This window comes from Microtus ochrogaster, chromosome 21 (assembly GCF_000317375.1).
Source record: "Microtus ochrogaster isolate Prairie Vole_2 chromosome 21, MicOch1.0, whole genome shotgun sequence".
Lineage (NCBI taxonomy): Eukaryota > Metazoa > Chordata > Mammalia > Rodentia > Cricetidae > Microtus > Microtus ochrogaster.
Genome location: NC_022022.1, coordinates 2,552,427 through 2,573,894, shown reverse-complemented (window position 1 = coordinate 2,573,894; position 21,468 = coordinate 2,552,427). Strand labels below are relative to the sequence as shown.

General features: G+C 47.7%; 1 protein-coding gene across 2 annotated transcripts; it reads left to right on the top strand.

The window, feature by feature from the left end:
• The first annotated feature begins 13,320 nt into the window (after positions 1-13,320).
• Anp32e (acidic nuclear phosphoprotein 32 family member E) lies at positions 13,321-20,595 on the top strand. 2 transcript variants are annotated; one of them, XM_026784181.1, is made up of 5 exons: positions 13,321-13,690; positions 17,297-17,446; positions 18,031-18,153; positions 19,332-19,497; positions 20,357-20,595. In XM_026784181.1, the coding sequence occupies exons 1-5, from the start codon at positions 13,637-13,639 to the stop codon at positions 20,578-20,580; spliced, it is 717 nt and encodes a 238-aa protein (XP_026639982.1). In that variant the 5' UTR covers positions 13,321-13,636; the 3' UTR covers positions 20,581-20,595. The 2 variants fall into 2 exon arrangements, with proteins under 2 accessions (XP_026639982.1, XP_026639983.1); XM_026784182.1 differs by lacking the exon at positions 19,332-19,497 and having other exon boundaries at positions 20,357-20,506.
• The last annotated feature ends 873 nt before the right edge of the window (positions 20,596-21,468 follow it).

Here is a 21,468-nt window from a genome sequence, read left to right as displayed (position 1 = left end):
TGGTTGTGAGCCACCATGTGGTTGCTGGGAATTGAACTCAGGACCTTTGGAAGAGCAGGCAATGCTCTTAACCTCTGAGCCATCTCTTCAGCCCGTTTTTATTATTTTAAACATTAATTTATGTTATGCTTCTGAGTATTTCCCCTGTAGGCACATAAGTGGACAATGGTTTAGGGTGTCTGTGGAGGCCAGAAGACGGTATGGATCCTCTGGAACTGAAGTTAGAGGTGGCAGGAACTGAACCCTCATCCTCTGCAGGAGCAGCCAGAACCCGTCCTCTTAACCACCGAGCATCTCTCCAGCTTAGTGTCTGTCTGTCTGTCTGTCTATCTATCTATCTATCTATCTATCTATCTATCTATCTATCTATCTTTGAGACAGGGTTTCTCTGTGCTGTCCTACCTGCCCTGGAATTCCCTTTGTAGACCAGGTAGGCCGCAAACTCACAGAGATCCACCTGCTGCCTCCTGAGGATGAAAGGGGTGCACCACCACCGCCCAGCTATTTTTTTTTTTTTTTTAAAGACTGGATCTCACTAAGTAACCCAGGTAGGCCTGGAACTTGAAGTAATCTTCTGGTCTCAACCCTTGAGTGTTGTGATCACAAGCATAAAAAGGGGGAGCTGACAAAGTCTCTGGAGTGAATGCATATTGTTGACACAAACTCGGCTGGATGCCTCAGGCCCCTGGGAATGGCAATGTCTCCCCCTGCTTCAGAGGGGTGGCAAGGTTTCTTTTGGGCAAGAGTACAGATGTTGATAGTGTTTGCAGAAAGTATCAACAGCTCCCTTCAGACTCCTGCTCCCTTACAGAGACCCCTCAGAGATGAGCCAAAGCCCGGCTTTCTCCTTTGTGGTGTGTGTAATAAAGGTCCTGCTGTTACCTCTCCATTAAATGACACCTGTAAGGGTGTCTGTCATTGGTTGCCCCAGGCAGCTCAAACTCATGCATGAGAGACCCAAGACCTCCACTAGAATTTGGGATGGATTAATGCTGGCCTTTAATTCTGGTCCTTCTGCTTCCACCTCTCAAGTGCTCGGGTCACCAATGTGCACTGCCATATTTGCTGAGAGACTTTTCCTTTCCTTCTTTTTCTAAGACAGTGTCTCTCTGGATCTAGCTCTGGCTGTCCTGGAACTAGTTCTTGTAGACCAGGCTGGCCAAGAACTCACAGAGATCCGCCTGCCTCTGCCTCCCGGGTGCTGGGATTAAAGGCATGCGCACCACTGCCCGGCTTATTATTTCATTTGTCCACCTATCTGCATCTTGTATTGAATGCTGAAAGGAAGAGCATTAGAAAGAGTGACGTTTCACTCCTTATTTCTCTCTCCCTCTGCTGCACCTGCCCCCTCAGTGCCAGGAGCAGAAGTCAGGACCTTGTACATGCTGGGCAAACACTCTGGCACTGAGCACACGCACGCATCGACCCTAGCTCTGAGCACACGCCACGCATCGACCCTAGCACTGAGCACACGCCACGCAGCGACCCTAGGACTGAGCACACGCTATGCAGCGACCCTAGCACTGAGCACACGCACGCATCCACCCTAGCACTGAGCGCACACCACGCAGCGACCCTGGCACTGAGCACACGCCACGCAGCGACCCTGGCACTGAGCACACGCACGCATCCACCCTAGCACTGAGCACACGCTATGCAGCGACCCTAGCACTGAGAACATGCCACGCATCGACTCTAGCACTGAGCACACGCACGCATCCACCCTAGCACTGAGCACACGCCATGCATCGATCCCAAGTCCTCCTCTCACGGTTTGTTGTTGTGGCTGCTGTTTGTGTATATTATCCCCCTTTCTCAGATGAGGGTCTCCGCAGCGTAGCTCAGATTGGCCTTGCACGCCGATTCTTCTGTCCCCGCTTCCTGAGCGCTGGGGGTACGGCTGTGTTTCAGCATGCCTGGCCCAAATGACTCCTTTTTCATTGAACCCAGGGCCTTGTGTGAGATAACCAAGGGCTTAAATACCGAGTTTCAGCCTCAGCTCTCTTGTTCCTTCTTGTTTTGAGACAGAGTCTCACCAGATTGCCCCGGCTAGCCTTGAATTTATGCTCTTCCTCTCAGTCTCTCCAGTGGCGGGAAAAAGGGCTTTTTCAAAAACCAAAAAGAGAGTTTGGAGGATAGCTCAGCGGAGAAAGAGCTTCCTTTGTGAGCATGAGGAGAAGGGCTCAGATCTCTGCAGCCTATGTAAATATGGACAGGTTTGGTGGCTGGGAGAGACCAAGGAAGACCTCGTAAACCTATGGTGAACTTCGGACACACACACACACACACACACACACACACACACGCAAACATTCACACCACACTCCCCCCCCCAATAGAAAAAAGAAAACATAGTACTCGTAGTTGGCCTCAGGATAGTGGGGAACAACAGATTTCAGCAAAGGATAATTAGTTTTCCCCATCCTTTGTTATTCAAATTTTAAAAGGAAAAATATTCTCACTATAAAATATTGTTTAATAATTATTAACAATGTTATAAAATATATCTAAAACCTGTTGGGGCCAGGCGGTGGTGGTGCAGAGGCAAGTGGATCTCTGTGAGTTCAAGGCCAGCCTGGTCTACAGAGTGAGTTCCAGGACAGCCAGGACTGTTTCAAAGAGAAACCCTGTCTCAAAAAAAAATAATAACAAACAAACAAAAAATTTGATTGAAATAAAATTTATTTTATCTTTTTTAAAAAAAATATTTATTTATTTATTATGTATACAATATTCTGTCTGTGTGTATGCCTGCAGGCCAGAAGAGGGCACCAGACCTCATTACAGATGGTTGTGAGCCACCATGTGGTTGCTGGGAATTGAACTCAGGACCTTTGGAAGAGCAGGAAATGCTCTTAACCTCTGAGCCATCTCTCTAGCCCCCAATTTATTTTATCTTTATGTCAATAAGATATTTAATAGTTTTGTTGTTGTTGTTTTTAAGGTGAGGTCTTACCACATAGCCCTGGCCTGGACCTCACTATGTAGATCAGGCTGACCTGGAATTCACTAAGATCCAAGTGCCGTGATTAAAGGCATGCAGCCCCATGCCCGGCTAATTATGGCATTTTGAAAATGCACGTCAAATCAGGGACTGACAAGATGGCTCAGGCCTTAAGAGCACTTACTGCTCTTTCAGAGCCGAATTCAGTGCTCAGCACCTATGCTGGGCTGCTCACAGCCACCTCTAACCTAACTCCTGCTTCAGGGACTCTGACCCCTTCTTCTGCCTCCACTGGCCCTACACAGATATGCATCCCCACACAGACACATAATACAGTTCTCTTTTCTTTTTGTTTTATTTTTTGTTTTTGGCTTTAGTTTCTTGAGACAGGGTTTCTCTGTGTATCTCTGGCTATCCTGGAACCTGCTCTATAGACCAGGCTGACCTCAAACAAGGTGATCCCTCTGCCTCTGCTCCCAAATCCTGGAATTAAAGGCGTGCAGCACCACCACCTGGCCACGAATATATTGTTTAAAATGTGTTTCTCAGATGCAGAAATGTGCAGAGGAAGAAATGGACTAATTAGTAACAATCTTTGTTTTTTAAGATTTTGTGCATTATGTACAATATTCAAACAACAGAAGAAGCAAATACTAGAATGTCCCAAAATAAAGCAATTCAAAAGGAAAAAAATCAATGGCTAAGAGTGGTGATATAGCCCTTTCATCCTAGGACCCAGGAGGCAGGAGATTCCCTGGGTTTGAGGCCAGCCTGGTCTACATAGGGAGTTCTAGGATAGCCAGGACTATGCAATAAAAAAACTCTGTCTGAAAAGAAAGAGAGAGGAAGGGAGAGAGAGAGAGAGAGAGAGAGAGAGAGAGAGAGAGAGAGAGAGTCGTAGGGAGGTGGTTCCGTGGTTAAGAGCATTTCCTGCTCTTGGAGAGGGCTAACTTTCAATTCTCAACTCCCATGACTGCTGACTGGTGCATCTACACTCACACACATCCCCTCACACAGACACAATCAAATAAATCTTAAAAACTAAACCTTTGTAGGCTCCAAATCTGCAGAGAAACCCTGTCTTGAAAAATCAAAAGAGCCAGGTGGTGGTGGCACAGGCCTTTAATCCCAGCACTTGGGAGGCAGAGGCAGGCGAATCTCTGTGAGTTCGAGGCCAGCCTGGTCTACAAGAGCTAGTTCCAAAGCTACAGAGAAATCCTATCTCTCAAAAAACCAGAAAAAAAAAGAAAAGAAAAAGAAAAATCAGGGGGCTAGAGAGATGGCTCAGTGGTTAAGAGCATTGCCTGCTCTTCCAAAGGTCCGGAGTTCAATTCCCAGCAACCACATGGTGGCTCACAACCATCTGTAATGAGGTCTGGCGCCCTCTTCTGGCCTGCAGGCAAACAGACATAACATTGTATGTATAAATAAATAAATATTTAAAAAAAGAAAGAAAAGTCAAAAGAAAAATAAAAAACAACAATAAAAAAAACCTCATAAACCCTAAGCTGCAGACAAAGGTTGGTTCTGTGCAGAATAAAATGGACATATTTTAGATGCTTTGGGGGGCAGTTCTCCCATTTACAGTTTTATTAAGGTACAGCTGGAGAACAAAGAGAAGGATGTGGGATTCCGCACTGCTGTGTTCCTAGGGACCCATCTCATCATCATGGCCACCGTGAGGCCATGGGAGGAAGTGCTGTTACAGTTGCTTTTTCCATGTCCTGGAGACCCAAGAAAGGGTCTGCCCAAGGGCAGCCACTGCAGCCCCTAATAGCTCATTGACAGGAGGGAAATTAATCATGTTAAATAAGCCAGGCAGTAAAGTGAGTGGATGTAAACCAGACTCCTCACGTGCAAAGGGAGGGGTGAGAAGGGAGGGGTGAGAAGGGAGGGCTGTGAGCACCCATGCCCTGCAAAGGGAGGGCTGTGAGTACCCAAGCCCATGCAAAAGGAGGGATGAGAAGGGAGGGCAGTGAGTGTCCATGCCCTGCAGAGGGAGGGATGAGAAGGAGAGCCATGAACACCCATGCCCATGCAAAGGGAGGGATGAGAAGGGAGGGCAGTGAGTGTCCATGCCCTTGCAAAGGGAGGGCCGTGAGCACCCATGCCCTTTTCCCTCCAGGTTGTGCCTGAAAAAGGAGTACGAGCCAAGCAAGTACTCACAGGGCTGAAAAGGCACGAATCACACTGGAGATCGTACAACTCCTACCTTGCCTAATATGACTTATTTTTGCAATCAATGTCCCCTTAATTGCTAAGAAAAAGTGAAGCCGCAATCTTCTCCCAGATTCAGTGTCATGTGACTCACAACTGGGTTGTGATAGGATGCCAGATAAAGGCTGGTTATGTGCAGTGGGTGACCTTTTGGGCAAATAGGAATCCCGACACTAGAAAACAGGTAAGAGAGTTAGCTTCCGTCTATGTAGTCTGGTGGCATCTTGATTGTCGTCGGTGGTGAGGACGCTAGCTGGGTAATGGGGAAGGCTGCTCACTCATGAGACCTCGTCATTCATGAAGGGAGTGACACTCTTTCTTGTTGAGTGTGCCTTCGAGGACACTTTCCTTTTCCGTGGTCAGAGCTGAGCTGGCCCACAAGGAGAGGAAAGTGAACAGGGTTATCTAAGGGGGAGGTGGACAGCTCTCCTTACTGACACAGGTGTACAGACACAGATTCATAACTCACCACCAGGCATTGCTCAAAAATTTCCAGGTTCAGCCTGGCGTAGTGGCAGACGCCTTTAATCCCAGCACTCAGGAGGCAGAGGCAGATGGATCTCTGAATTCGAGGCCAGCCTGGTTTACAAAGTGAGTTCCCAGACAGCCAGGACTGTTACACAAAGACACCTTGTCTGAAAAATCCAACCCCCTCCCAAAAAGAATCCAGATTCAGGACTTAAGCTCATGATTGGTAAAGTTTAAGAACATTTACCCAGGTTTGGAGAGATGGCTCAGTGGTTAAGAGCATAGGCTACTCAAGTCCCAGCACCCTCATGGCAGCTCACAGTCTGTAACTCCAGTTCCAGAGGATCTGACACACTCACACAGACATACAAGTAGGCAAAATACCAATGCACATAAAATATAAATAAATAAATCTAAAAAAGAAAAGTTAAAAAAAAAACACAACAGTTTACCCCTAATGCCTAACTATTGGCCTGGCAGCTGGAATCCAATCCAGACTCTTTTTTTTTTTTTTTTGGTTTTTCGAGATAGGGTTTCTCTGTGGTTTTGGAGCCTGTCCTGGAACTAGCTCTTGTAGACCAGGCTGGTCTCGAACTCACAGAGATCCACCTGCCTCTGCCTCCCGAGTGCTGGGATTAAAGGCGTGCGCCACCACCGCCCGGCTTGGAATCCAGACTCTTTCGAGTACTTTGACATTGGGTATGTCTTCTTCCTTCTTTCCTTTCTCTCTCTGTTTTTCTTTCTGTCCTTCTTTCTTTTTTTAAAGAATTTGTTTCTTTTATTTATTTATTTTTGAGACAGGGTCTCACTATGTAGCTCTGGCTGTCCTGGAACTCACTATTCTGTAGCCCAGGCTGGCCTTGAACTCACAGAACCCCACCTCCCTCGTGCTGGGGTTAAAGTAATATACCACTGCATCTGGACCAATATGCTTTCTTTTTCAGTCCATCTCTTCTGACCCAATTTTTCTGGGCCCAATTCCCTCCCAAGACCAAAACTCAACACGGGTGGTAGAATATGACTTTTAATCCTGGCACTCGGCAGAGGCAGGTGGATATCTGCGACTTTCAGGTCAGCTGGAACTCCATGGCAAAATCCTATCTCATTTCTGAGTGAAGTTGGGTTTTGTTTTTTGTTTTTTGTTTTTCGAGACAGGGTTTCTCTGTAGCTTTGGTGCCTGTCCCGGAACTAGCTCTTGTAGACCAGGCTGGCCTCGAACTCCCAGAGATCCGCCTGCCTCTGCCTCCGAGTGCTGGGTGGGATTAAAGGCGTGCACGCGCGGCTCTTTTTTTTCGATTTTTAACATAGAGCGAGCTGTTCTCGAACTCAGGCCCTGGGGAACAGGGGTCGGCACTCTTAGCCTCTGCACCACCTGTGCGGCTGCTTAAAGCCAGGGTTTCTCTGTAGCTTTGGAGCCTGTCCTGGAACTAGCTCTTGTAGATCAGGCTGGCCTCAAACTCACAGAGATCCGCCCACCTCCGCCTCCGCCTCCTGAGTTCTGGGATTAAAGGTGTGCATCACCATTGCCCGACTTTGTTTTTGTTTTTTGAGACTGGGCTTCCCTGTGTAACCGTCCCGGCTATCCTGGAACTTGCTTTGTTAACTAGGCTGGCATTGAACTCATGGAGATCTGACTCTGTCTCCCAGGTGCTGGGATTAAAAGTGTACACCACCACTGCCTGGCATGAATAAGTAAATTCTTTAATTTTATTAGTTATTATGTATACAATATTCTGTCTGCGGGCCAGGAGAGGGCACCAGACCTCATTACAGATGGTTGTGAGCCACCATGTGGTTGCTGGGAATTGAACTCAGGACCTTTGGTAGAGCAGGTAATGCTCTTAATCACTGAGCCATCTCTCCAGCCCAAGTAAATTCTTTAATAAAATAAAATAAAAATTTCAAGTAACACCCAATTAGGAAAAGTTGAAGACTTTAAGAATGAAAACTCAGGCATTGGGGTCCAGGTTTGGATTCCCAGCACTTGGGAGTTTGCAGCAAGAGGATCATGAGTTCAGGACCACCCTGGACTACCTAGCAAGACTACCAAATAGATAAGGAAGTAAGTAAAAGAATAAATCAAATTTAAAAAGAAGCATTAACAGAAACAAAGATAACATCTCCCAAAATTCAAAATTCTCCTGGTAGAAACAACCACTGTTCACATTCTGTTATTTGTTAATTTGAGACAAAACCTCACTGTGCAGCCCAGGTTAGCATGTAACCCTGGATCCTTCTCACCCCAGGTACTGGGATGGATGCTACCATGCCTGCTGACCTCTAATTTACCATCTTCCTGCCTCTGCTTTGGAGTTTATGTGCTCGGGGAGATCAAATCCAGGGCTTTTCCCAGACTACAGATACATGTTCACAGACACATTCTGATGTCTCTGGAACTGTTTTCTGTGATGCCACATATAAATGCATATGTTTTGGGTACATATACATTTTAGACTTTATAAAAACAGTACCTCCAAAGCTACAGGGAAACCCTGTATCGAAAAACCAAAATAAAATAAAATAATAAATAAAATAAAAAGGGACCATATCATATGCATAATTTGTGAAAGTTATTCTGTATAAATAAATATAAGTCCTTGCCACAATGATGTCATAGTATGGAAATAGCGTTATTTTGCCAGGCATGCTCTGGCAGGTTTAGACTCAGCTGTTCTGGGTGGGTGAGGCAGGAGGATAGAAAGTTTAAAACCTGCCTGGGCAACTGTGCTCCTTACTTTTATGTCAGCTTGACTGACACAAGCTAAAGTCATTTTAGAGGGAACCTCAATTAAGAAAATGCTTTCATAAGATTGGGCTATAGGCGCTGGGCGGTGGTGGCGCACACCTCTAATCCCAGTACTCGGGAGGCAGAGGCAGGCGAATCTTTGTGAGTTCGAGGCCAGCCTGGTCTAGAAGAGCTAGTTCCAGGACAGGAACCAAAAGTTACGGAGAAACACTGTCTCGAAAATTCAAAAAACAAAAAAACAACAAAAGAGGGGGGCTACAGGCAAGCCTGTAGGGCATTATCTTAATTAGTGGTTGACTGGGAGAGCCCAGCCCATTGTGGGTGGTCCTTCTCTGAGTGGGAGTTCTGTAAGAAAGCAGGTTGGGCGAGCTGGGATGACCGAGCCAGTAAACAGCACTCCTCTGGAACCTCTGCCTCAGCTCCCGCCTGAGGCTCTTGCCTCTCGCAGCTGTAGAAACCCTGACTAAGACAGCAACTTTGAGAGACCCTGTAAAGTGTAGGTTTGAGGACAGAGTTCAGTGCTAATGTTCCTTGTCACGTGAGAGGCTAAGGAAGAAAAGGTAACAACATGGGCCTATTGAGGTTTGGCGCTATGGATTGAATTCCAGGGCACGCTAAGTACATGCTCTCCCACCTAACTGCACCCCCAGCCCCAGGCTGATTTCTCACCCCTCCTTTGTGTTAGGACTAAGGCATTTTCAGTTTGTACCCCGGACCAGCAACAGTTAGATACTCTCACGCATATATAGTTATACACGTGTCCAGTTGTTGCCTGGAAGTGGACTCTCAGTGGGTACTGCAGTTTTCCTTTTAACATTGCACAGTGAAAAAAAGTTACCTCAGGCTTAAGGAGGTATAATTTATATGCCGTAAAATCACTCTTTTTTTGAGGACACGTCCATGAGTTTTGACAAATCCATTGGGCAACTACCCCATAATCAAGATAGAGAACAGGCTCGTCACCACCGCTCCCGCCATGAGTCCCCTGTGCCCTTTGCGGCTAACTCCTCTTCCCACACACATCCCTCGGTAACGCCTGCTTTCTGACCCGGTAATTTTGGCTTTCTCAGCACATCTTATGGATCAAATTATACATCCTTTGGATGTGGCTTCTTAAACTTAGTGTTCATTCGTGTTGCTGGGCACCGGGAATTTGCTCTACTTTATCACTGAATGACTATCAGTTTGCCATCCCCACCCGCTGTGTATGAGAGCTTTCGTGGCTCATTCTTGCTTCAGTGCGTGTGCCGTGTGCATGCTAGCGTGTGCACACATGTGTGGAGGCCAGCAGCCACCCTTAAATGTCACACCTCAAGGCCTTGCTTTAAAAAAAGATTTAATACTTAAATTTTAAACGGATCTCAGAGATGGATGTGGCTGTTAGCTGGTTTTCTCCCTTTCATTCGGTCAGGGATCCCAGTACATATGATGATACCACTCAAGCCGGGGCAGTGGGGGCACACTTTAATCCCAGTATTCTGGAGGCAGAGGCAGGCAGATCTCTGTGAGTTTGAGGTCAGCCTGGTCTACAGAAAGGAAAAAAAGATACTATATATGACCAAGGCAACTTATAGAAGAAAGCATCTAACCGGGGCTTGCTTACAGTCTCAGAGGGTGAGTCTAAGAGCATCAGGGCAGAGTGTTGGCATTGGAAGGGCAGGCAGGCACGGGTCTGGAGCAGTTGAGAGTTTACATCCTGATCTGAAGGTCAGTAAGAAAATCAGTGGCTGAAGATGAGCTTAGTTTTTTTTTTAAAAAATATTTATTTATTTACTTATTTATTATGTATACAATATTCTGTCTGTGTGTATGCCTGCAAGCCAGAGGAGGGCACTAGACCCCATTATAGATGGTTGTGAGCTACCATGTGGTTGCTGGGAACTGAACTCAGGACCTTTGGAAGAGCAGGCAATGCTCTAACCTCTGAGCCATCTCTCCAGCCCCTGAGCTTAGGTTTTGAATGGTAAAGACTAAAGACGTGTGGACTTCAAGTTTCTATTTTAACGTCTGTTTATTATTTATATGTGTGTGCACATGCGTGCGTGTGTGTTTGGCTATGCATGTACCATAGCATGAATGTCGGAGTCAGAGAACAACTTTCAGGGTCAGTTCTTTCTTCCCACCGTGGGGTTTCCAGGGATAGCGACTCAGGTTGATAGGCTTGGCCGCAAGTGTCTTTACCCCGAGGCATCTGCAGGCCCAGGAGTTTAATAATCTCCCAGGGCTCCTTCTTGCCGGCAGGTTGAAGGCATTGTCTGAACCCGTCCACCCTTTCTTCTCCTCCACCTCTTCTTCTTCTTGAGGCAGGGTCTTTGCAGCCCTGGCTGGCCTGGAACTGTGCAGGCCAGGACGACCTCAAGGTCACAGAGCTGCCTCTGCTTTCTCTTCTGTCTCTTGTTCAGCTCCCACGTACCACTCCTTCTGTTTCCCTTCCTGTTCCTTTAGTAGACAACTCCTTCCTCCCTCTCCCTCTCCTCCCTCAATCATGTTTTTCTCTCCTTTAAGGCATGTCCTCTTGGGCTGCTACCCTCCCCTATGCTCAGCTATCGGTGGGATCAGAATTCAGAATTCAGGATATAGTCCCAGGTTGGTGCCAAAATGTGTTCTCTCTCTCTTTTCGTTTTTCTTTCTTTCTTTTTTCTTTTCTTTTCTTTTCTTTTCTTTTTTTTTTTTAAATATTTATTTATTTATTTATTTATTTATTTTGTATACAATGTTCTGTCTGTGTGTATGTCTGCAGGCCAGAAGAGGGCACCAGACCCCATTACAGATGGTTGTGAGCCACCATGTGGTTGCTGGGAACTGAACTCAGGACCTTTGGAAGAGCAGGCACTTACCACTGAGCCATCTCTCCAGCCCCCTTTTCTTTTCTTTTTTTTTTTTTTTTTTTTTTTTTTTTTTTTTTTGGGGGTACGGGCTCCCTCTAGCTTTGGCAGCTTCGGCTGACTTGGAAGTCCCTATGTAACCAGACTAGCCTTAAACTCATAAAGCCCTGCCTTCCCCTGCCTTGGGAGTGCTCGGATTAAAGGTGTGTGCAACCAGGCCGCCACTCTTCCCTTGCTGTGTATTTTGGTTGTTTTCATAGTTGGCTTCTTTTAGTATTGTTGGCATTGAAATCTAACTAACTTCGGATGTCTTTTGAGGCGAGGTGACATTTTACTACTTATGCTATTTGTTATTAAAAGTAAGCCTATTTGTTCCTGTACCTGGGTGGGGGTAAGGGTGGAGTGGTGAAGAGTCTGCTGGAGACCCAAAGGTCTCTCGGCTGGGAAACTGAAACTGGGAGATGTACGATAATTCACTCACTTGCCCACGTCATCTGGGTTTTAAAGAAATATAGCAGAATATAACCAGAACTAAGAACAGTTGAGAACTTTAGGGAAAAAAAATAGCCAGGCGGTGGTGGCACACGCCTTTAAACCCAGCACTTGGGAGGCAGAGGCAGGTGGATCTCTGTGAGTGAGTTCCAAGACAGCCAGGGCTACACAGAAGAACCTTATCTGGAATCCCCATCCCCGAGAAGAGAAAAATAATCTTTCCAAGGGAGAAAGGATGTATTTTAGGTCACAGTTCTAGGCTCACTAGGCACAGGACATAATGGCAGGAACTGGAAGGAGCTGATCACATCATGCCAGGCAGGAAGCAGAGAAAAAGTAATCTTAAAAAAATAACCCTTAACCCACTCATTCCTCTCCTCCCTCCCCGGAGACAGGGTTTCTTTTGTAGGCTTGACTGTGTAGATCAGGCTGACCACCAACTCACTGAGATCTGCCAGCCCAAATCCCTTCCCCCTCCCCCTCCCCCGCTAGAATTAAAGGCATCGCGACGGCCAGGCACCCACTCATATTTTACTTAGGTCTTTAGTTTTTGCTTTGAGCCAGAGGCTGGCCTGGAACTCATGTATACCAGACAGACCTTCCTCTCCCTTCAGAGGTCTGTGGTTAAAGACATGGACTATTATGCTGGATCTTACAGAGACATTAACTAGAATTATTTAAAAATGTATTTACGTGTTTTGCCTGAATGTTTGTACACACATATCTGTGCCTGGAGCCTGTGGAGGTCAAGAGGCTATTGAATTCCCTGGAACTGTCGTTATGGACGATTGTGCGCTATCACGAGGGTACGGAACCAGGGTTCTCTGCAAGAGGACATCGTCTCTCCAGCCCCTCAATTTAGAAGAACGTTTTAAGTACAAGATTTCTGTAGGCAACTTACAAAGGGAAGTTGGAAAGAGAGGTCTTGCTGTGGGTTTTCTGGGAATCGTGTTTTCTTTAGGCCCGTGTTGCTTTTTCTCTAAAGTCCCAACTTTTTGCCAGCCTACAAATGACCTCGGTAAAATTCCTCCAGGGCAATTTTATTTAAAGGTTTCTGAGTCAACGCGCTAAACTCAACTGATTTCAGAGTCGCTCCGCCTTTTAGAGTGGAAGTTAAAATACCTCCTTTATCACGCTCTGGTTGTACAGCACGCAGGGGCGGTTGGAGAAGGGGAGGTGTCCCTAGCTCACACCTCAGCGGCACAGCCAAGCTTGTGATTTGGGACCACCACAAGCTTTGGAGTGCGGTGTGTTGAGCGACCCCCTTACAACCTGGGGGCGCCGGCGACGCCTTTTCCCTTCCCTTAACCCTGAAGCCAGAAAACCCCCCAAACAAACAAAAACAAACCCAACAGACACCCAAACCGTCCCACCACCGAGGGAAAGCGCGCCAATCACACAAAGAAAAGGAGGGGGGTGACTGGGATTCAAAATCATTTCTCCGGGACGTACATCCGCCCGGGCCTATCGGAATTAACTGCGCGCTTGCTCAGAGCCAATAGACGCGGAGTTTATGGTCCAGGGCCCCCCCAAAGACAGACGGGCAGTCCTCTAGCCCAATGGGGCCGCGCGACGGTGAAGCCTCGGCCAATGCAATCGGGAGGTGGGCGGAGTGTAGGCCAGGGGGTTGGCGGTGCCGTGTCATGGAGGCTCAGTCTCGCAGCAGCCATTGAAGAGGAAGGAACTGTGGGCGCGCGCGTGTCTCTGTGTGTGAATGTGTGTGCGTGCCCGTGTGTGCGCGCGCGGGTGTGTGGACTAGAAGGTGGGGGCAGCCGAGTTCGTCCCAAGTCGTCGGACTCCATTTGCTATTCTTTTCTTTCTCCCCCACACCCGGGTGGTAGTGGGCGTCCGTCTTTGCGTCTCTTTTCATTCATCTCCAGACCTTTAGAGGTTTTTTAGGGTTGGGGGCAGTGGGGCGGGCGCGCGAGGGGAAAGGAGGAGGACATGGAGATGAAGAAGAAGATTAACCTGGAGTTGAAGAACAGAGCCCCGGAGGAGGTGAGATGACTCAGCCCCCACCTCCCCCTCCCGCCCTGGGTCGTGAGGGGTGGGCTTCGGGGGTCCGGGTGGCTGCGCGGGGCGGGCTGGGAAACGCGCCCCCACTCGGGGTGGGGGCGGGGTGTTTATTTTAAGTTTTAAATCACCAGGCTCTTGTGCTTAAAATGGCGAAGGGCTTAAGTTTCTAGGGGCATTTTCGTGAGCGCGCGGGGGCTCAGCCCCTCGGCGTCCCCGCAGTCTGGCGGCCCCGGCCTCGCGGGGGCGGGCGTCGTGGGCGCGACCCTCGGGCCTTCGCCACCTGCGAAGTTGGTGGAACTTTCCCGCGGTGCCGCCACTCGGTCGGCCGCAGCCCCGGGCGTGGGTCTCTGGCCGATCTGCACCCCGTTCCCCCTCCGGCGGTGCCCACTCGCGGGCGGCAGGATCCCGGGACCCGACGGCGTCGGCCGCGATCCTCGTGGCGCGCGGACCTCTACGCAAGCCCGTGGCTCGTGCGAGCCGCGCAGTGCTCCGTGCGGCCGTCAGGAGGGGGCCCCGAGTGGGGGCCCCCGGGTGGCGTCGCCGCCGAGCCCCCGGCCATCGGATTTCCTTGCGCTTCCTTCCCGCCAGGTTCACTGGCCTGGAGCTTGGGCCGCGACGGGCGGGGAAGGCGCCCGGGGCTCGCTGGTTCCCGGCCGCGTGAAGTCGAGGGACAAGGGATCCACGCTACGGTAGTCCCATGACGCCCGAGCAAAGGCGCCGGTCTGCCCGGCCTTCGCGGTTATCTGGCCGAGCCACCCGTGCCGGAGCCCTGTTCTTTTCGGTGGCCGGTTTGCGGGTTGCTCCGACTTTAGCCGAGAGTGAGGTGGAGGAAACATTGTTGCTGTAAGGGTTATCTCTGGGCGAATAGAAGTTTTTTACAGCTTATTAGAAGATTCCAGAATAACTCAAAGTTGAAATGCTGTCATCAGCGGGACGTAGTGACTAATATCTGTAATTCTGTATATCATCTGTAATTCCCAGCCCTTGGAGGCCGAGGTACGAGGATGGCTGCAAGTGGGACTCTGTCAGACAAGGCAAAACAAGCAGTTTCTCAGAAGCTTTAGGGTACAAAAATGGGCCTTTCCCCCACGCTTTTACTTCCCAATTGGGAGGATTGCTGCACGATGCTGTGGTGTAGTAATGGGTTTATATAGATTATTTTCATTTACGTTTTTGGCTTTTTAATGTTTCCATGTAGCTCTGGCTGTCCTGAAACTTGTTCTGTAGACCAGGCTGGCCTCTAACTTAGAAATACACCTGCCTCTGCCTCCTAAGTGCTGGGATTAACCACCGCCCACTGCGTGGACAGTTTATAAAGCGTCCTGTTTGTTTACTTTCTCCTTGGGAAAACTTGTAAACTGGGTTGCATTGTTTTAGAATCCAGACTAGAGAATAGGAGCCTCAAGGCGGTGAACGGCTTATTCTGGTGAAAGAGCTGGGTTCTGAGCCAGATCTACAAACCGTCTTGCTGAGCTCTTAATCCCGGCATGTAATCCTGGCACTTGGGAGGCAGAGGCAGATGGGTCTCTTGAGTTTGAGGCTTACCGGATCTACAAAGCAAGTTCCTAGCCAGCCAGGACTAAAGAGTGAGACACTATCTCAAAAACAAACAAACTGGGTGGTGGTTGTGCGGCTCTTTGGTTCCAGCACTCACCATTAATCCCAGAGCTCAGAGGCACTTGCAGGCAGATCTTTGAGTTCAAGGCCAGCCTGGTCTACGGAGTTCCTTGGATGTCAGGGCTACACACACACACACACACACACACACACAAAGACTTAAGAGTCAGGACACCCCACTATACATTAATGGCGTGACCTAATTAGTGCAAGTAGTTTTTTTATGTACATTTGCTTCCTGGCCTTGAAACCAAAATTAGATAGATAGATAGATAGATAGATAGATAGATAGATAGATAGATAGATGATCGGTAGATAGATAGATAATAGATAGAGATGTCAAAGTTCCACTCAAGTAGAGACGCCAGCATTTGCTGTTCCTGATTTAAGTAAACACTTACTGGTGACAGAGAATGGGGTCTGGGATTAGATCTAGTCAGGCGCATCATTGGTTTGGGTACTGTATCTCAGATCTGGGGCTGGAGTGACGGGCACTTGTTCTTGCCCGCGCTCACATGGTGGCTTACAACTGTCGTGGAGTCAGATTCCTCTTCTGCCTTCGGAAGGCACCAGATATACATGTGGTACACATGCCCATGAAAAACACCTGTGTACATCAGATGGAAATAAATAAATGAGCTGGCCGCTCTTCCTACAACTCAGATCTAATGAGAAATCCAGTTCTGGGCTGGAGAGATGGCTCAGGGATTAAGAGAACTGGCTGGTATTTGGGGGACCAGGTTTGAATTCCCAGAACCCACATGGCGCTGTCCGAGGGATCCAGGGGCTGTTTTCTGGCTTCCGTGGGTACTGCATGCCTAGGGTGTACAGATAGATTTTCATGCGGGCAAAAACAACATGTACATAAAACAAACTAAAAAAGGAAACCCAGCTCCCTCCCTCCCAGGAATGGGAACGTCCATAGAACTGCTTGAGCATCAAAGGGAAAAAGGACATTTTGTCGAGAAAATTGTTTTGTGTGATATCGTTTGTCTTCAGTTGACTCCCCAAAGGCGGGCTGTTACAGGTGTCTGTCTGACATTACTTCCTAAAGGGTAACAAAGTTGGAATTCCACTGACATCTGTAGCCAAATATACAGAGGCTTAACCTGAAAGTGTTAGACACTTCCTGCCGTAGCTCAGGAGTCCCCTCTTTGTGGAGGTGCAGGTCAGGGTGGTGAGGCTCTTGCTAACACATTTCATCAGGCCCTTCTTCAGTTGGTTTTCCGCCCCAGTGATTCGAAGCGGGCACTGCACTTGTTCAGCTGTGAAGGACTGCCTACAGTGATAGCTAAATCATACAGCATGTCTGCCTGCACAGCAGAAGAGGGCACCAGACCCCATTACAGAAGGTTGTGAGCCACCATGTGGTTGCTGGGAATTGAACTCAGGACCTCTGGAAGAGCAGTCAGTGCTCTTAACCTCTGAGCCATCTCTCCAGTCCCATAAATCGAACAAGATTTATTCTTACATGCTAATTACATAGTGTTTCCTACTTCCTACTTTTCATGTATGTTGATATAGTGTGCTGTAATCATGGTCACTCCTTACCTTTTTTTTTTTTTTTAAGTGACTCAGTGAGTTGCGTTCGGGTTGCTTACAGGAACATGGTGAGGAGAAGATGATATGTAGGGATTGATTGCTGTGTTCCCAGGCTGGTTATGGACTCCATGGCTCAAGTGGCCCTTCCTCCTTCTCTCCTAAATAGCTGAGACTCCAGCCTCATGCAGTGCACCCAGTGTAGGGGCTGGTGCGTCGGTTTGGTGGTGTTTGTTTTAAACAGGGTCTTTCTCTGTTCTGTAGCTTTGGTTGTTATGGAACTCACTATGTAGACCGGGTTGGCTTGGAGCTCACGGAGATCCGCCTGACTCTCCGGAGTGCTGGGACTAAGATTTTAATATTCATGTGTTTAGAGTGCTCAGACAGGTCTGTTGCTGTGCAAACTAATTATCAATCTGTTTCCTCTAACAGGTGACAGAGTTAGTCCTTGATAATTGCTTGTGTGTCAACGGGGAGATCGAAGGCCTCAATGACACCTTTAAAGAACTGGAGTTTCTTAGTATGGCCAACGTGGAATTGAGTTCCTTGGCCCGGCTTCCCAGCTTGAATAAACTTCGGAAGGTGAGTTGGGAGTAGTTCGAGGACACCATGGTTTTTCTGCTGGGGCGTACATCAAGGTCTCGCTCAAGCAAAATGACTATTTTACCTGCAATAACAAATCTTTAAGCCGGGCGGTGGTGGCGCACGCCTTTAATCCCAGCACTCGGGAGGCAGAGGCAGGTGGATCTCTGAGTTCGAGACCAGCCTGGTCTACAAGAGCTAGTTCCAGGACAGGCTCCAAAACCACAGAGAAACCCTGTCTCGAAAAACCAAAAAAAAAAAAAAAAACAAAAAAAGAAATCTTTAAGTTTCTAGGGATAAGAAAAGGGAAAGAGCCTGGAGATATGACCTGGGTTCAGTTCCCAGCACATGGTTCCCAGTCACAGCTCTCTGTGACTCCAGTTCCAAGGCTTCCAGCACCATCACACACATGCAGGCAAACACCAGTGGAGCCACAGTGGAGCTGCTGCACAGGGTTCTGATCTCTGCGGGTAGACGGGAACTGGGGAGGGCAGAGAGAGTGACAGGGCCTCTTCAAACTTATGTGCACATAAAGGTCCTCAGGCTGCGTCCTTCTTTGTTTTCTCTCCGTGTGGAATATGTAGTTGGAACTCAGCGACAATATAATATCTGGAGGCTTGGAAGTCCTGGCAGAGAAATGTCCAAATCTTACCTACCTCAATCTGAGCGGAAACAAAATCAAAGATCTCAGTACAGTAGAAGCTCTGGTAAGTGAAATAATTGTCTCTGGACTTGATTTTGGGATTAATTTTAGATTGATTTATCTGAGGTTTGTTCATACTCTATTTTATTGATCTCTGTTTAGGTCTGGAGTTTTCTGAGATACGTCTTAACAGATAGTTATTCTTTTTTTTTTTTTTTCTTGGTTTTTCGAGAGGGTTTCCCTAGCCCTAGCCCAGGCTGACCTCGAATTCACAGTGATCCACCTGCCTTCTGAATTAAGATGGCTCTCAGCACTGAGGCACAGGAAGGGTGACCCCGAGTTGGAGTCTGGGCTGCAGGTGCAGAGTTAAACTCATTCTTAAAAACAAAGGCCTCCAGCAGAGGCAGACAGATCTCTGTGAGTTCGAGACCAGCCTGGTCTACAGAGCTAGTTCTAGGACAGGCTCCAAAGCCACAGAGAAACCCTGTCTCGAAACACCAAAAAAAAAAAAAAAAACCAAAAAAAAAAACCAACAAAGGCCTCAAGCTAGGCAGTGGTGGCCTTTAATCCTAGTACTTGGGAGGTTGGGAGGCAGAAGCAGACAGACCTCTCTGAGTTCAAGGCCATCCTGGGCTACGGGGCGAATTCCAGGATGGGTTCTAAAGCTTTGCAGAGATCCCCTGTCGTGAGATCCGCCTGACTGTCCTTAGGTTTTTCAGAGTGTTGGGCTTGATGTGGTGGTGTCTGCCCAGATCCCAGTCTTGGGAGGCTAAAGGGATTGAGAGCGCAGGGTCAGCTTAGGCTGCGGAGTGAGACCTGTCTTTAACAAAATAAGATGGTGTGAGGTTAAACTATTGGAAAGGAGCGTGGGTGCTGGTTAAGGTGACGGTCATGTGGTTGTGCCACCTTTGGAGAGGTGGGTCTTTGTAGACCCAGTTGGCCTTCAGCTCCTATCTGATCTCCTACTGGGCCGGGTTGAGGCATTGCTGCTGCCTCTTTGTGCACAGATTCTGTCAGCAAAAATGCCTTATAGACGCTGAAGAAACCAAGCTGTAAGAAAAGACGCTGGAGGTGTAGTGGTGACAGACCACAAGAGCTGGCTGTGCGTGGTAGAATGACCCTTAGAGCATTAAAAATGCAAAAAACATTCTTTAACTTCGTGTGTGTTTTCAGATCTTTCATTAAAATTGAAGAACATAGTGTTTAAAATCTTGATTGTAACCTTTAACTTTACTTTTTCAGCAAAATCTTAAGAATTTGAAAAGTCTTGACTTGTTTAACTGTGAGATCACAAACCTGGAGGACTACCGAGAAAGCATTTTCGAGCTGCTGCAGCAGATCACCTACTTAGATGGATTTGACCAGGAGGACAACGAGGCCCCCGACTCGGAAGAGGAGGATGAGGAGGGTAATGGTTTCTTCTTTTTGAGACCTAACTCTTGCTGTTCTGGAACTCACTGTGTTGATCAGATTGGCCTTAAACTCAGAGATCCACCTGCATCTGCCTCTTAGTGCTGGGATTAAAGGTGTGCGCCACCTTGCTTGGCAACAAGCAAGCTTTGAAGTGGCTACAAAGTAAAACCAACTTCAGTGCCATATAGTGTATGAAAATCTATCTCAGTAATTACCTGGGTTAAGGAAGATGCTTATCTTTGGTGGTGCTGGGGGTGGAGTCACATGACAGGTACACGCTGGGCCGTGTCCCCAGTCCTAGAAAAGGTACTTCTTAGGTGATTAGTAACAGTGCTATGAAACAGAAGGTTTGGGGAGGTTTATTTGTTTTGTTTTCAGACAGGGTTTCTCTGTGTTGTCATGGAACTCACTGTATAGACCAGGCTGGCCTTGAACTCAGAGATCCACTTACCTCTGCCTCCTGAGTACTGGGACTAAAGGCCTGTGCCACCATTGCCTGGCCAGAATGTGTTTCTTTAAAAAAGGAGTGGGAGGGGGCTGGAGAGATGGCTCAGAGGTTAAGAGCATTGCCTGCTCTTCCAAAGGTCCTGAGTTCAATCCCCAGCAACCACATGGTGGCTCACAACCATCTGTAAAGAGGTCTGGTGCCCTCTTCTGGCCTGCAGACATGCACACAGAATATTGTATACATAATAAATAAATAAATATTAAAAAAAAAAGGAGTGGGAACACCTTGAAATCCTCTCCCCATTGGCTGATGGTGTTGAGATAATTGGGCAGGGTGAGGAGGGCCTGCATGCCAGGCAGAAGCATTTGACCAGCCATCTGTTTATCTTTCCAAATGTCTCTTAAAGATGGAGATGAAGATGAGGAAGATGAGGAGGAAGATGAAGCTGGTCCACCTGAAGGATATGAAGAGGAGGAGGAAGAGGAGGATGAAGATGAGGATGAAGCAGGTTCAGAAGCTGGAGAGGGAGAAGAGGAGGTGGGCCTCTCATACTTAATGAAAGAAGAAATTCAGGTGATTGGAAACTTGGTGTTTGCACTGATGATGGTTTGGGGACAGGCAGAGGGCTGAAGGGTGAGTCGTGAGTTGGTTCCTAACCTGTGGGTAAGGTCTGTCCATCTTCTCTCTCGGCTTCCTGCTGGGTGCTCCATAGTGTATGACAACCATGGACACTTGTTGGTTTTGATTTTGCTTTTTAGCTCAAGGACAGTTTTATTAAAAATTCCCAGGGTAGGAAAGTAGTAAGTCTCAGCAGCTGCCAGAGGGTAGTGGACGGGAGAAGAAAACCAAACCAAACTACCATGGTGTAAAAACTGGTGCAGAGGTCAGACACATGTTGGACAAGTAGTCACGTGGCAGGAAAGGGGTCTTAAGAGAATGAGTATGGAAACCCGAATTATCAGAAAAAGCTTATTTGTTCTGACCAGCATCCAAAGAGAGAAAAGGCAAAGGCAAAGTTGCCTTTTCTGACTTGGGCCTCAGAAAGGTGTAGACTTAGCTGAATCTCATAGTGGTTCTACAAGGACTCCATTGCTTGTTGCTGTTTATATCCCAGGTGTCCCTCAAATTGATTGATTCTGCCCTCTGTGGCGTGGGGTGGTGGAAACATTTGTGAGTGTCTTCCTGCATAGCTTGGTACCCCTGCTTCTTGCAGCTGCTTTTCTCCTCCTCATCCTTTTTTATTTTAAAGACCAGGGTTCTGTGTGTGTCCCTGGCTGTCCTGGAACTTGCTGTGTAGACCAGGCTGGCCTCAGTGACATCTCAGTGCCCCTTCATATTATGCGTATATGGCCATTACTTGCCCTGTTGAGTGCTATAATGTCCCTGTTGCCACCAAAGCATGCTTCATTAGCTGTAGGGTTTTTTGTTTGTTTTTTTTTAATGAAATGATGGTTATGTAGACAATATCTGGTGAATGGTTCTTATTTTTTTCCTGATACTATTTTTTTTTTTTTTTTT